The 15,315-nt window shown below is 58.0% G+C and overlaps 6 protein-coding genes across 6 annotated transcripts; 2 read left to right on the top strand and 4 right to left on the bottom strand.

Annotated features, from left to right (window-relative positions):
• Nucleotides 1–196: 196 nt before the first annotated feature.
• On the top strand, nt 197–1,045 carry TRAVEDRAFT_56320 (uncharacterized protein). The gene is made up of 3 exons (XM_008035807.1): nt 197–841; nt 914–950; nt 999–1,045. Exon 1 carries the CDS (start codon nt 513–515, stop codon nt 786–788), a length of 276 nt encoding a protein of 91 aa, XP_008033998.1. The 5' UTR covers nt 197–512; the 3' UTR covers nt 789–841; nt 914–950; nt 999–1,045.
• Nucleotides 1,046–5,167: 4,122 nt separating this feature from the next.
• Nucleotides 5,168–5,635, bottom strand: TRAVEDRAFT_43549 (uncharacterized protein; the record flags this gene model as incomplete). The annotated part of the gene is made up of 2 exons (XM_008035683.1): nt 5,168–5,242; nt 5,372–5,635. 2 exons carry the CDS (start codon nt 5,633–5,635, stop codon nt 5,168–5,170), a joined length of 339 nt encoding a protein of 112 aa, XP_008033874.1.
• A 419-nt stretch (nt 5,636–6,054) lies between these two features.
• Nucleotides 6,055–6,996, bottom strand: TRAVEDRAFT_82705 (uncharacterized protein; the record flags this gene model as incomplete). The annotated part of the gene is made up of 1 exon (XM_008036292.1): nt 6,055–6,996. A coding segment is annotated over one exon (942 nt), but the record flags the coding sequence as incomplete, so codon positions are not given.
• A 239-nt stretch (nt 6,997–7,235) lies between these two features.
• Nucleotides 7,236–8,282, bottom strand: TRAVEDRAFT_43547 (uncharacterized protein; the record flags this gene model as incomplete). The annotated part of the gene is made up of 2 exons (XM_008035682.1): nt 7,236–7,289; nt 7,341–8,282. The coding sequence occupies 2 exons, from the start codon at nt 8,280–8,282 to the stop codon at nt 7,236–7,238; spliced, it is 996 nt and encodes a 331-aa protein (XP_008033873.1).
• A 2,999-nt stretch (nt 8,283–11,281) lies between these two features.
• On the bottom strand, nt 11,282–12,268 carry TRAVEDRAFT_112862 (uncharacterized protein; the record flags this gene model as incomplete). The annotated part of the gene is made up of 2 exons (XM_008036291.1): nt 11,282–11,630; nt 11,691–12,268. The coding sequence occupies 2 exons, from the start codon at nt 12,266–12,268 to the stop codon at nt 11,282–11,284; spliced, it is 927 nt and encodes a 308-aa protein (XP_008034482.1).
• Nucleotides 12,269–13,882: 1,614 nt separating this feature from the next.
• Nucleotides 13,883–15,277, top strand: TRAVEDRAFT_26597 (uncharacterized protein). Its single transcript, XM_008035379.1, has 3 exons — nt 13,883–14,374; nt 14,437–14,527; nt 14,577–15,277. The coding sequence occupies exons 1-3, from the start codon at nt 13,901–13,903 to the stop codon at nt 14,774–14,776; spliced, it is 765 nt and encodes a 254-aa protein (XP_008033570.1). The 5' UTR covers nt 13,883–13,900; the 3' UTR covers nt 14,777–15,277.
• Nucleotides 15,278–15,315: the final 38 nt, after the last annotated feature.

Genomic DNA, 15,315 nt, shown 5'->3' with positions numbered 1-15,315 from the left:
GCTCCCCCTCCCCACCCTTTTCGGTAACTTCAGTGTCTTGTTTGTTTGTCTGTTTGTTTGTTTGCGGTAACGATGCATGATATATGGACTGATGAATGCCGGCCGTTTCGTGCCTCCATTCATGTACACTACATAGCCGACGAACGTCGTATGGACTGGTTAAAAGAACGCTTCACTCGTACACCATCATGGACAGCAATATGCCAGCCACATCGAGTTGAGGGCCGGGGAGGCCGTGGTGCGCGGACGCGGGCGCGCGGCGGCGCGACGGTGCCCGGAGCATGTGATCGCGTATACACGGCTCGCCGTCGGCGCCTCATCGCAGCGGCTGCCTTCCTCTCCTCCGCCCGCGTACGCTGCCTCTGATGCGCTCCAACAAGACCTCCGACAGACACAAGGCGCGCTCACACGCGGTGCGCTCCGCATGGCCAGCTCCGCGATAACACCTCCGTGTCCCCTGACAGCGGAACAGGCGGCCTCCCTCCGCAGACGCGTCCGACAGCGCTCCTCCGATGCCCTGCACCCTCAGCCTCTCCGGTGCCCCCGCTGCTGATTTCGACCGGCTCTGTGGCCCGCACGCCCCGTCTTCCGAGCGGTCGAGGAAGATTTCGAGTGGCACAGGTACGGGGAACGCGTCGCGGGCGGAAGAACCGCGGAGACCCGTCGCTGCTTCTCACTCGCGCTCTTCCGTCGTTGCGCGCGACGGAGCGGGAGCCGGTGCGTTCTCAGTTCTTGGTTCTCAGCTTCGGGTGGCGGATGTGCGGGGGGCGCCGCGGCGGACGCGCTGACAAAGGCGGGGGGCGCGGGGCATAACCTCACCGGCGCAGAGCGAGGACGGAGGGTGAGTCAGCGCGCGGGGTCCATGGGGAAGGCACATTAAAGGCTATTGCGCTTATACGTTATGACTTGACAGCGTCGCCAGTTTTTTTGCCTTTGGGAGATTGTATTGGGTGGGTGCTATAGTATTTTCGTGCATATAAGAACTGACTTTAGCCTAGACCCGACATGACGTTGTAGTAAAATATGATTTCCCGCAACGAAGGCCTACACCACCACAGGAAGTTTTTGAGACGCAGTAAGGCCGGTATCTCAGCCAAGTTCCAGCCAAGTACGCACGGCCTTGGCTGGGATACCCAGGACGCCAGGCGCAGCGGGCCAGCACTCAAGATGCACCGTATCGAGTACGTTCGAGCCCAGTTTTTCCGACTTACCCTCACCCGGCACGGAGACGACATATCAACCTATGAACGCATTTCTGCCTGGGCCCTTCCCCGCCCTGCGCTGCGCTACGTCCGCCGCAGCTGCGCGAAATCTGCTGCAGAAGATGTGGCTATTTCCGTGTACAGTCGCTGTGACCGCATCCGAACACTCGGTCCGTAGGTCCTATGTCGGTGTTTCCGCACGCTCGGAAGTTTCAAATGCATGCGAACCGTTTTGACGATTCTCTGGATGCAAAGCTACCGCGGGCGCCTTGGAGGCCAGGACCGGGGCAGCCGAGTGTGTATATGCTTGACTTCCCGCAGATCATGTCCCGCGGGGAATGTCTTTCGTGCCAACTTAGAGTTGGTCAGCTTTGTACCCTCGCCTCGGTTTTGACACCCGCTAACCCGGTCCTACAGGAAGGAACTCGAATTTGTGCGTATAAATGTCTCTTGTCCTTGGGCGTAGTGGTGCTGATCATTCTCCCAGCTCCAAGTCCCTGGTTTATGTGTTCGGCGGCCACATTGTTAGTATCGCTCTTTTAGAAAGTGGTCAAAACGTGGTATCGTGACATTTAGCCATCGGTGCCGGTGAAAAGGTAAGTTTTCTGGGGACCACGATATTGTCTGTTGGAGGCCAGAAACGAGTCACCAGGGCCCGAAATTTGCACAGACTTTGGTACCGGTTTGTTTGTGTAGGTCGTCGCACCATTTCTCGCTTCGTTCGAGCTGGAGTCGTCCATCCATGCTTTTCGGTACTTGGGCCTGGCACGGCGTGGATCTGCCCTATTGGTCGTGTGAGATTGCACCCTATGGGTGCGGCCTCGTATGACCTCGGTGTTGATGTATGTGCTTCAGTGGATAGTTTTTTTTCCCCTTTATCATCAACCGGATATGTTGGATGATTGGAATATTTCGCCTTTGTCGCCGTTGCATAGAACGGGAGGTCATCACTGCCGCCGTTCGGCCTCGTGCGTATTCTCCTCCGAGTCTTCTGATTTTTCCGGGCGCGGTGTGGCATGCAAGCTACCGGCAGGTGCATTCTGTGTATTCTTGGTAGGCCTTGGGTTTCGTATCGCTTCAAGTTTTTCCTCCTCTGGGCGGATGGCCGAGCGCAAGACTTTGCTATCATTCGTGTTCCGTCGCCGGTTCTGCGTAGTCCTGTCCGCTGCGGCCGTACTTTGGCAGCATTCGTATCCGAGTGCGATGTATGTCTGTTGTGCTCTTCCTGCGCACTGATGACAGCGCTTTGTCCCGGGCCCGGGGCGTCCTTGCGTGTGGTCTCTGTATCGTCGTCGTGGCCTATATGACTTGGACGTATGCGGCAAATTGCCATTGCTTGCTTGGTCCCGCTCCGCGGTCTCTGGTGGTGCCTCCAAGTTCCGACGGTGCATTTACGGATCCAAATGGTGCGGCCAAATTCCAAATCGTCGAGAGTCCCAACGGTACGTCCCATTTTCGATCCCGTATAGTCTTGCATGGAATTCTTGCTGATATGTGCTTTTGTCATCCATATAGTGGTCCCAAGCGTCGCATGATCTTGTCTCCATATGAGGCTCGCGATTATGTTGCATCCGCTGTCCATCATTGGCAAATTTGCGAGAAAAGTTGGCGGCCCGAGCGGATCGTTGTGAGTCCCTTTCGTCTTTGATATCGCGACGATGCGGCGACCTCCTTGCTGAAACATCCAATATAGTAGGTGTGTCGAGGCCAGCCATAGCGGAGATTCTTGACAACATGAAGCATCTTCGCCGACATGTACGGCATAAGTGAGTTCGTAAGCAGCGGTAATTTGCTTGTACGGGCGTTTTTGGAGTGCTCGAGCCGTTGCCGGAACCTTTGCCTGCAACGTTGTGGCGTAAGTTCAGGGACATAATGTGAGCCGAACGATTCCGCCACCTGTAGCGGGCTATAGTCGCACTACGTGCGGCGCGCGCACCCCCGCGTCCTTGATTGTCTCTACGGTGCGCATTTGTCATATATCGGTTTGCTGCATCATCCTGATCTCGTTCGGTTTGTCGAGATTCAGTCACATGCCATGACCGGGGCTGGCCATGCACCAGGGTATCCTCCAGCGTTGTCCGGCGGCCGTAGCATGTTCCCCGAGCAACGAGTAGAGTCCACGCAAGCGCCCGGTGATTCGGGCGTGGCCCAAGATCGCTCGAACTTGAATGCCCCTGCGTCCGCATTAGCCTCTTGAAGTGTGGCCCAGATGTTTCAAACAATGCAAGACACTGTTAGCGCCGATGGACGTGGCCAGCAGCCATGACGGCGACGGTGGCGTTTGAGGCCCAAGTGACTCTGCGCCCGGGACGAACATCCGGCGTCCTCGTTTGTGAGAGTCGAGACTGACCGATGTTGAGGCGTATACACGGGAGACGTCGCCACCTGTGCCGCGCTGGAGCCCCATCTTGCGTACACGCCTTCGATGATTGCTTGCACGGTGCGCCCCAATCTCTTTCCGTTCCGCGACGTCGCGTGTCGACCTGAAACCCCTTGCATCTCTCTAGCCTCCGGCGTTAGGACTGACTCACACAACAAGACGGACGGACACGTACCGGCACATCCTTCATCGCACTCCCTTGGCGCGGATACGTGAAGTCGGGAGGGCACTGGGACCGCCCGCCGACTCGGATGTGGCGCAACATGATTCGCGGGGTAGTGACCTTCTGTGCGTCGCGAGCATCCAGTGGAATTCTCGGTATGTGAAGATAGACACAGCGCAGTGACGAAGACGACGAACAAAACCAATGGTGGCGTGGAGGTGGAGGTGTACTCGGCTGTGGCGTCGCGAGACGGGTCGACATCGAGGTGGCCCTGCGTCCGGAACGAGATCTCAAGGGGATAGCACATGCTTTGGGTAATTCTGGGAACCATGGGCGAGTGATGGACGCGACGAATAGCCGCAGCGGCGGCGGTGGCGCTGAGGGTGAGTGTGTATTCGGTTGTAGCGTCGAGGCGGTCACTGCGCCGACGGTTGCGCAGCGAGATTTAGCGGTCCAGCTTGCTCGGGGGCGGGGCGTCGAACATGAAGCACCCGGCGCTGGCGAATGATATGGGGGAGGAAGAGGTGAGTGAGGGAGTCGGGGTGGGCGCGTAGGCTTATATCCCCAGTTCGCACTCCGCAAACGCGACTTTCCGGTCAGCCGCGTCCTGATCTGGCCCAGCCATTGTCCTCCCCTCCCTCTCGGCCCGAGTATCGACACCATGCGCTGATTTCTGAGCTGCAGTCAGAGGCGTGCGCAAGTGGCTGACCGCCAGCCCGACAGACCTCCCGATCTGAACGCAGAGAGGGATACGCCACATCTAGTGGTTGCCCGATACCTCGCGGCCGTGTTAGCCTCTGCAAGTCGCTTTCACTCCATTCTTACAGCGAGACATATGGAATACGGCTGTCGTGGCGTATGTTTTGTAGAAAGAGGTGGTTTAGATGATCGGCGTTGCGGCATAAGACGTCTACGCCACAACGCCACCGCGATTAAACATAGACGCTGAAGGCGCCAATGTTAATGGGGTGTACTTGTAATATCATCGGGCGTGGCTGACGATTCGTGTACGATGCATGGTTGTTACCTATTGCACTTCTTACGAGGTAGTACTGTTGCGGGGCTGGTAGGATGCCGACCTCATATCTGTATGGAAACGGCAAAGCACGCATTCGGAAAATGTTCATTCAAGAGTTACCGCTCGAAGCTGAGTAGATGCGACGCGCAGTGAAGCTTCGAAGCCGAGCATGCGGTGCTTTCACTGTGAGCATGTGTAGGTTATTCATCACATCCTTCTTTCCGAGCCGTGTGCGTGAAGCTCACCTGCGAAAGCCACCGAGGTCGTACGCGTATAACAGAAAATATGAGTGCTTAGCTAGCTCGATAGGATGCACGTCTCGTTCAACGCTGCTGGGAGGCTTGCACAGGGACCCACGAATCTGGGAGGTGCCCCGTTCATCATCTTCTCGCATCGAGTCACCACTAAGGCTTGCGCGATGCACTGTTGGCGGTACACGCGGACTGCAAACAATGCTCGGGCGGGGAGATAGTCGAACTCTAGAGGCGCAGCCTACCGTGAGTAATGTAGGGTGTTCGAGCAGTGCTCGGACAGCGGTGCGGGCGGCGTTCTCCAGACAGAACGGGTAGGCGATGGCGTATACGCGGTACGAGTCCGCTTCTATGAACCGGATGGAATTGCGAAGGCACGACGGGGAGACATAGGCGGAAGAGCCGCTCCAGCGTGTCTGCGTCTTCTGTGAGGGGAACGGTCTGCGGGATCTCAGGCTGCGCATCGGGATCCGTGGGGAGGGAGAACATGTCGCCAAAGACGGTAGACGCCTTTGCTACGATGTTCTTGTAGAGGTGGAAGTTGATGCCATCGCACGCGCAGGAGATGATATCGGCATCGGCATAGTCGAACGGAGGGCGAAGGGATACAGAGGGTTCCATCGTCGAGAAAGGTGCGACTTTGGAGGTTTGGCGGGTGAGGGTGTAGTGGAGGCGGCTTTGCTGATATATACGAGGGCTGCTGGAATATACACCGCGCCCCACGGTAGAAACTGCAGGAGACGTTTACTGCGGCAATCGGAAATAGGAGCGCGTGATACTGACATTGGATCATATTGCGCAAGGCTTGGACTCGTAGAGCGAACTCGATTGTGCTAATCTGTCGATGTCTACGGGAAGAAAAGTTACAGACGCTCTTGAGCGTTGTTCAACAACACAACAATGGCAATGCGTACCGGTGAGGCAGGGATACTCCTTTCGAGCAGCGCGACTTCGCTTTGTCTTGCAAATGGAAGCTCAATCGCGACCTACAGCTGCTCGTCAATATCTATTCGCAAATGGGAACACTAGGGCGATCACGATCTCACCTCATCCAAAGCCTCCACGATCTTCTCTGCGAGCGTTTCGCCAAAATCAAGCACATCTCTCAACGCATGAGGCCTGCAAGTAGCGCATGCGGATGCGTCGGATACAGTGAGTTCGATAAGCGACATATCCGTCGCGAGTCGTGCGACGGGTCGCTGGGCGAGTTTCCTCTTCAGCTCGCCACAATGATCCTGCCACCACTGTTGAGGCATCGCGATACTACCGCCTTCGGGGCCCTCCAATGGTTCAAGTTGACGCGGCCACCCCTGGTGGCGTTCACACTTCAGCCAGGTCCACAAAATCACGCCGGGTTCAAGTGCTGCCATCGCCCTTCGGTCCATATTCATCCAGCCATGCGTTTTGTATTCGAGAGTCGCAAGCACGGCCGCAACGCATCGCCGGCGATATATGAGTAGGGCATACATCGCCCGTGTGGGAAGTTCGTCGAATTCGGGAGGAGGGGTGTCCGGTTCTGCGACTGTGGGGTACTCGAGGAGCGCTCTGGCAGCGGCGCGCGCGACATCCTCCAGGCGGAAGAGATACGCAATGGCGTATACACGTAGAGGCTCGCGCTCCAGGAACCGCAACAGCGCCTCCTCTAGAATCGGGTTGATGTGGTCCATGGCATACTTCGTCGCAGCCGCAAGCGTGGTGCGGACGTCGTCGATGGTGGGGAAGTGCGGACGCGCAACGGGGTAGCATGAACGGAAGAGCCGCTCTAGTGTGTCCGCATTTTCTGGGAGTATAAATGCTCGCAGCGTCGTGGGCGCGTCGGGGGGCTTGGGGAGGGAAAAAAACTCTCGAAAGAAGGTGGACGCTTTTGCTAGGACGTTCTTGTAGAGCCGAAAGTCAACGCCGTCGCAAGAGCGGAGGATGACATCGGCGTCGGCGTCGTCAAAGGGGGTACGGGCAGATTTGATGGAGTCCATAGCCAGTTCTAGAGGTGCTGCTGTTGGGGGCTGGAGGGAAAGGGATGTAGCAGCTACGACATGGTGCACGAGGATACTTGGAGCCTGCCTGAAAACACGCTGCATGCTGCGGTAGGAAGCACATATAAAATGGATACTGGGGTAGGAATGGCACACCGGTCACAAAGCGCGTTGACATGGCGTCATAACTTTCGATGCGGATGGTACGGCCAGCGCGGCGTGAGACCAGCAGACTCGCAAGACGTACATCAGGCTGCATCTCCTTTGCCGCCGCCCTTCACGAACGAGAGCGTGATCTCGATCTGTCAGTTGAGTTACTGCAGCAATTCCATGGCGGAGCGACGACTTCGTACCTTGGAGATAGCCTCATCGATTCTCTTCACCATCGCATGAATATACTCCATCAGGTCCTCCGCCGCCTTGGGCCCGCAGGTTCTGCATTTGGCCGCCTCCGCGATGGCTGTCTCCGTCAACTCAGCCCGAGTAAGAGTTTCGCCCAAAGGCCGGAGTGACAATTCCTTTGCCGCAGAGTCGCTGTACGTTCGCCACCAAGCCCATGGGTAGACGGTGCACCGCCGCTGCCCGTGAACATCCAACGGGAACGCGATTTTGGCACAAGAGGCCGAATCGCACGCCAGCCACGCCCACGTTTGCGACAAATTCGCGTTCCCTTTCTTCGATACCGAGATCGTGCGTCCGCGCGCTTCGGAACACATCCACTTGTGGCCGAGGAAGACTGCGCGTGCCGCTTCTGCGCATTGCTCTCGATAGATGTGGACGTTCTGGAGAGCCGTGCAGGGTAGTATGTCGAATTCGGGCGGGGGATTCGGAGGGAACGCGAACCCAGGGAAGGAGAAGTTGAGCAGCCGCTTCGCTGCCGCGCACGCGAGGTCGCGATCCTCTATCAAGCACGCAATGGCGTACACGCGGAGGGGCTCGGAGGGTAGGAAAAGGGTGAGGTTGCGCTTCAGTATCTTCACTAGAAACGCCATATCGTACTTCATCGCGGCGTGGAGGACTGCACGGAGGCGGCTAAGCTGGAGGAACTCCGAGCGTTCCATAGGGTAGCAGAAGGGCAGCAGGTCTTCGAGAGTTCTGGCGGTCTCCGTCACGTCGACAACCTGTGCACGGTCGCTCTGTGAGGCCTCTTGCGGGAGCGTGAACATGTCGCAGAAGATGGGTGATGCCATTTCGAGGATGATCTTGTGAAGCCGGAACTCGACGCCGTCGCTCGAGCGAAGGATGATATCGGCCTTAGCGTGGTTGAAGAGAGGCGAAACGTTGGGCTCCGGCATTTCTGCTATGTGAGGTGATAAAAGGCAGTGGGTGGGATTAGAGGCGAATAAGCTCGAGGTCCGAATGCATGCGTGGGTAGAGTTCACGTACATCGACGGGCGCTCAACTGAGAAGCGTGTGCTGCGGTAGGAGTCGTCGAGCCTTCTCAAGTGGGGTTCTTTACTTCTTTTTACTACGTTCAAGAGCAGCCTCGTCACGTAGAAGATAAGTCAACCTCAAATACTCTCTTGGTACCAGAATTTGGGCGATTACGCTCAGGTAGCTAGATCGGACACTGGCCACACAATGTGAGGACCAGCGATGATTTTGTCGGCGCCCACGGTCATCGCGACACAGGACAGAGAGTGAAACCGCAGCTATGGTGGAGCACCCTGGTATTTCAAAGTCTCATAAGCAGCCGAGAAAACAGACTGAGAATATAGCCAGGCAGCTGTGAGAGTCTAGACGAGAGTGTGTGCACCTAGTAGACGAGAGATCTAGAGAAGGCGCCGACTCTATAGTAGACGCGCGCGGTCTCCGAAGCACATGTAGTTACTGTAGACCGCTCGCCCAGCGCCTCTTTGCAGCCTCCCACCAGTGGCCTTTCTCCTTCGCTCATGTGTGAGCCAATATGGGTACGTTCAGACAAATCATCTAACAGACGCTTTGCACACTTGTGAGGCCGATCCGATCCATATGGAAAAAAATTCGCACCAGCAGCAGCTGCGTGCTTTTGAAGAACGGATCAAGCAGCCACCGCTCCGAGTCGCGACCCTTTTTCGACGGCCTGCATCCTCTCCGAGTCTACAAGTTCCGACGTCAGCCGCAGAAACTGGTTCGCACTGCCCAAGCGGTCATAGCGAATCAAAACGGCACAGGTGCCAGGCATGTGCTGCACATGTCGCGCTCGAACAATGAATGGAAACCTACGTCCTTCCTTTGTCCGCCGACAGAGCGGGATCTGGTGCGTTGTCAGGTTTCCGGTGACGGCTGCGAAACAACGGACGCCGAGGTGCGTGCACTAGATGTAACGTTACCGGTACGTATCGGAGGAATCGACGTCAAGTCAACGCGTGGGTTTATGTCGGATAGAAGTACATTTGAGTATGATCTCAGGCCCTATACACAGATACCGACCTTACGCACCGCGATACGTGCACTCGCACAGAGTACAACGTCTCGGCGGGAGAACAACGCAACGCTGACAGAAAACAACGCCGCCAACACGCGGCGGCCCCGTCCATCATCCACGCGGCACGCGCATCAGACGTACACGACGAACAAAGTAGGATTGAGCAAACAGGGAACAAAGTAGCAGGCCGTAGGGCGCAGTATAAGAGCGCGAACGCGACCCGCCCATTCTCCAGGCTGCAGCACTCGTCAAGCACCCCATCGGATCTCAGGGCCACCGCGACACCATTTCCCTTGATCCCCACTACGGTGCACTCGGTCACTCCTCGGCCGCAGACACCCCCTACTCGTGCGCGCTCCGGCCGCGGTGCGACAAGAGGCCGCGCTGGGGCGCACCGTGTCCTTCCCGGGAGTCGCTAGCCTGCGTCGCATACGCCCGGCGGTCCAGGTGAGCATTGCACGCGACATGGCTCCGTCGAAGCAGCGCACTGATCTTGTTCACTGTGCTGAACAGGGCGGCGGAACCGACGTCGGGCGTCGAGGGATGGGCTGAGCGAGTATAGCCTGACAACGGATCCTCTTTAGTTCCCTAGTCGCCGCGTCGCGCGTAGAGCGTGAGGGCCATGGCGAGCACATTCTGCCCGTTGTCATCTTCCTGGTCAGCGGCCTAGTGGATTTTGGCAGCCGCTGTGCCGCGCGTCCCAACGGTTGTTGCGCTCGGCCTCTGCCTGGGTGAAAGAGGGAGGTGCACCCGGTAGGGTCGTCGGGGTCCGGGTGAACGGGCGTTGGGGTCGGCGGTCGTGTTCTGACGAATCCGAGAGGTGAGCACATCGACGGTCCATTTATGCAAGGCCAGCCACTCACCCGACCGAGCCCGACAGACTACGCCACCGGGCTACGTCCCCCGTGTCTGCTGCCTCCGTCTCGTTGTCGTGTAGTAGGTTGTGGGAGTTGGTCGCTCTGAGCAATCTACTGCCCCCAGCGGGTCGTACTTATACCTTTCCGAGTGCGAGTGAGCTTGGTCCTGCCAGAGTGTGGCTCAATACGTGACAGGGGCCTCCATTGCTGTATTGCTGCGGAGGCGGTGTGCAGACAAAGAGGCTTCGGTGATCGCCTATTGAGTGCTTGGTTCGTCGTCGGCCATGGCTGGTGTGGTTGCCTGCCCGGGCATTGTGTTGGGTATCGGCATAGTCGATGCTCCGGGAGGGTGCATGGACATCTATACGGCGTGTTAGCTGGGCCTATCCCGAAGCTAGACGTTCAGCTTTCCCGGGTCTCGCGCAGGTATCCCGCGGAAAAGAAAGTGGAAGGCAGGGAGTGTCTGCACGCGACGCGTTCGAACGTCTTCTGGGTGCTTACCCAGCAGAAAGTGCGCTGTTGACGCTGGTGCAAGACCAGCTTCAGCAGCACGTTGGGTTAGAATCAGTGCGCATGAACGCATTACATAGGGCTCAAGCGGCCAATGAGTCTCTTGCAAAAAACTCAGATTCTGTTGAGACCAAGCTCAGTCGAACGTATCAACAACGTTCAAGGGTGCTAAATCCTGGCTGTATACGTGAGCATCCATTGTGGAAATTGTACCAACCATGAGGTCATTGAGTCGCATACCTAGTCTATACATTGCGACCTAAATGACTTCAGTCAAGTTCAACGACCTCGGTAAGCGTTTCTTCCCGCGCAATCACTGCAGATGGCGGGGCAGTAGGGTCAAGTATTTCATGTGACCATCGTGCCCAAGCATTATCGACGAGTGTTCCTATGCAATTCTTCTGGAGCGACTTGCAGTAAACTTGAAGATGAATATTGACGTTATTACGTAGAACATACGCCATACGACCTGCGTATAGTCTTAGGCAAATGGAAGCTTCACGTCAATCTGAAAGTTGCGTTAGCCCACTGCGTTCCAGAACTTCAACCGTGATAAATGGCGCCTTACCTTGGACGTCGCTTCATCGATCCGCTTCGCCATCGCATTCGCATACTCCACCAAGTCCACCATCGCCCTCGGCGCACACGTCGTACACTTCGCAGCCTCCTCCACCGCAGGCCGCATAAGCTCAATCCTAGTAACGACCGCGCCCACGGGGCGCAGCGCCAGCTCCTTCGCGACCGCGTCCGCATACGTCTGCCACCACGCGCGCGGCCAGATCGCCCGCTCGCGCGCATCCACGCGCTTGTGCACGATGATCCCGCTCGCGCCGCGTGCGCACGACGGGCACGACAGCCACGCCCACATCCTGTTAGCGCACACGGGCCCGATGAGTGACCCGACCCCGCGCCCGTGCGCCCCATAGTACATCCAGTCGAAGTCGAGCAGGACCGTTTGGGCGGCGACGATGCATTGGCGGCGGTACGCCCCCACGATGCTTAGCGCGCGGGCGGGGAGGCTGTCAAACTCCGGCGGGGGCACGAGGGGGTCGGAGAAGAGGGGGTCGTGGAGGAGCTGCTTCGCCGCGGCGCGTGCGAGGTCGGCGTCGTCGAGCATGGTATACGCGATGGCATATACGCGCAGGGGCTCGGCGGGGACAAAGAGTTTCAGGTGGCGTCCGAGTTCACCGACGAGGAAGGCCATGTCGTACTTGAGTGATGCGCGAAGGACGGAGAGAAGCCGATCGAGATTCTGGAAGTCCGGGCGTGGGAAGGGATAGCAGAACGACAGCAGGTCCTGCAGCGTCATCGCGTCTTCGGTCATGGCCACAGTCTGCGGAATACCGCGCTGCGCGGGATCCTCGGGGAGGCCGAACATGTCGCGGAAGACGGGCGACGCTTTGTGCAGGATGAGCTTGTGCAGGCGGAAGTCGACGGCGTCGCATGAGCGAAAAATGACGTCCGCGTCGGGGTCGCAGTATAGCGCGGAGAGCTTCGCGTCTGCCATGGCGGCTGCTTCGATAGTGGCGCGAAGGGAATGTGTCCGAGGAGGCGAGGAAGTGGAGTGCGGGTGGACGCATCGTATACAACTTGTCAAGCGTCGAAGGGCGTTTGTTGAAGAGCATCTAAAGAAAGAAAGGGAGTCAACGCAGCGGTAAATTGAAGTTCAGCTTTAGATGGAACCTGCAACGCGTGCTTTGTCTCGTTTTGAAACCCCGGGTGCTGCTTGGAACCCTCTGCTCCTTGGAAACCCGGTCTCGTCGCAGGCAACGCCGGACGTCCACCAGGCGACCATATCTCAAACGGGACGCGGCTTGAATAATGTGTGCGCGCACACTTGAGCTGTCAGGAGGGGATGAACGCTTTATTACTTCCACATACATCAGGAGGAGTAGGCGCACCGACGCAGAGGCCCTTCCTTGACTGACATAGCTCAGGCTGCGCGCCAGGATCCGCGTCAGTCCCGCACAGTACGCGAACCATTCATGGGATCGTCGCAGATATTCAAGGGTTTATTTCGTCGAGCCCGGATGTTGGGGTCTCGCAATGACGCATTACGCGTGCCCTGCGTTGTACGGTGGGGCCGTGTATAGGGATCCGCGCAGCCGCGAACGCCTCGTTCCTCGGCCGCGTTTGACACCCTCGGACAGCAGTTTCTATCTGCACTTCTTGAACCCGAGTTGTCAAATATAAGTATCCTCCGTTCAAGGAGATCTAGAGAAAGAAAAGAAGTCAACGCAACGGTGAGGAAGCTCAGCGTTCAATAGAACCTGCCACACTAGCGCTTTGTCTGGCACGTCATCGCGCGCGTCCTCCCCGGAGTTCGAGCGAACGCTCTGGACGATCCCAGGTGCATTCGAATTTGGGATCTACAACATAACTCTTGCGATGCACGCATTACCGCGTGTTTCTGTTCAATGCCAAGTGTTCTCATCCCTAGACAGCGGCAAGCTAGAGGCCTCCAAGGACCTCCACCGATCTGTGATATACAAAGTCGACGCTGCGGGTGCGGTATCAACGCGCTCTCCCCGAGAACTGTGGCAGATGGACAGATGTCAGATGGCGTAGAACGTGCAATCGCTCGTGCATGGAAGACCGGCGCGGACTAGGCTGCACACGGCTTGATATTGGCCATGATAGGCTCCGGACGGTGTGAACGGTGCAACGGAGAAACCTCCGCGAAGGCCAGGGCGAGAATATAATCAGATGTGTGAGCGGTGGGAAGGGACAGGGCATTCTCCCGCAGTGACGTCGTGGAGGAGGAGCATGGGTGATGGATTGCGTCCAACAAGACGGACAAGGCGGCGGGAGAGTGAGAGAAACGGGAGATCGGGCGCAGGGGCGGAGGCCGCATAAGGGAGTCAGGGACGCTATCGCCACGTGGATGGGGGGGATAAGTGATGTTGCGGCGGGCGGCAGCCTCTATTTGCTGGACGGTCAACAGCGCGACTATTCTCTGGACAGATTCGATTCGAGGGCCACGCCTCTGCCACTCCTTTCTTCCCAAACTTCTCTTATAATCCGTTTCTCCGCCATGGCCCACCGGCGCACCTTCTCTGCCCGTTTCCCCGACATGCGCAATGTCTCCCTCGACTCCCCGCCCCTCACCCCCATCCCCAACATCGCTGGCCTCCCCATCATGACCTCCCGCAAGCCCCGCGCATACTGGCTCCGCACCACCTTCCTCGCCCTCTTTGTCTTGGTCGTCGTCTCCGTCTACGTCCTCCTCGTCTCCCCGCCCGTCCTCCGCCCCATCTCCTTCCGCGATGCGGAACGCGCCCGGACAGACGACCCCGCACGCCCGTCGCGCTGGACCCCGGAGGCGTTCCGGTTAGCTGCCCTGAAGCACCGGAAACCCAATGCGACAGGCGGCAGCAGCGCGACGAACGACCAGCCCCAGATCGCACTCAACCAGACTCAGGAACTCGCCGCCGTGTCCAGTTTCATCGCGAGTCTGCCGCAGAACATGATCCCCTCCAGCATCGACCCGTCAATACCCATCGACCCGCAGCTCGTCCTGGACTTTGACACCCGCGGGCCGCATGCGGAGGAGGAGCTGCAGGCCGTGATACGCGATGTGTGGTCGAGGAACCCGGTCATGCTCTACTCCAAGGTGCGTGTCTTCCAAGCATGCGGCCTCGTCGTCGCTAGCGCTCGCGCTCATCACGGTCTCAGGTCCACTCGCCGATATCACGAGAGATCAAGCAGGTCCTCGCGGATCTGTACCTGCGCCCTGCGCCCACGATTGTGGACGTCGACCAAAGACGTGAGTGCACCCCCGTTCCTTGCCCAGCGCGGTTCTGACGTCAATGCAGCGGACGAGAACGTGCTCGTTCCTCTGCTCTTCCGTCTCACGTCGTCAAAGGAGCTCCCCATCCTTCTCATCGGCGGTCACACCGTCGGCACAGCTCAGGAAATCAAGTATCTTGCTGCCAAGGGCCAACTCAGCCGTCTTATCACGGAGGCGGGCGGCGTCGTTGATGGCGCGCGCAAGAAGAAGGCCAAGAAGCTCTAAGCTCTCAGATCCCTTTTCCCGCCCTGCACAGTGCGACGCGTCGCGGTGCGAGCTGTACATTTTGCGGCGACCACGGGAGACTACTAGGGCCCGTCGAGGTGAAGTGCTCGCCGAGCGGGGCCCAGTGGCTGGTCAGCCGAGGCTGGTTTGGACACCGTTGATTGTGGTATAGAGATCCGGCCCCCAGGGATGTACAACTACGGCATCTTTCCTACATATAGCGCTACTCACACGTACATTTACTACGTGCTTAACATGCTCCCTCATCCCCCTAGTAGAATTATGCAACGCGCGTGGACTTTGACCGCCGGCGCGCCATTCGCCGCACCCCCTCCCCCTACCACACATTCTCTGCACGCAACCTCTTGGCCGCGCATCTCTGCTAGATCCGCACACTGTCTCCTGTTAGATACCCTGGGGCTCACGCGTCCGACCTTACCTTACAGCACATACGCACTCTCACGACGCCTCACGCCCAATTTCTATCCTCCAGAGACTTTTTCAGCACTCGCTGCGCGCATGCATCGCGTCTTCGCTGG

Source organism: Trametes versicolor (assembly GCF_000271585.1).
Source record: "Trametes versicolor FP-101664 SS1 unplaced genomic scaffold TRAVEscaffold_2, whole genome shotgun sequence".
Lineage (NCBI taxonomy): Eukaryota > Fungi > Basidiomycota > Agaricomycetes > Polyporales > Polyporaceae > Trametes > Trametes versicolor.
Note: the sequence above shows the minus strand (reverse complement) of the source record. Positions and strands in the feature narration are given on the sequence as shown.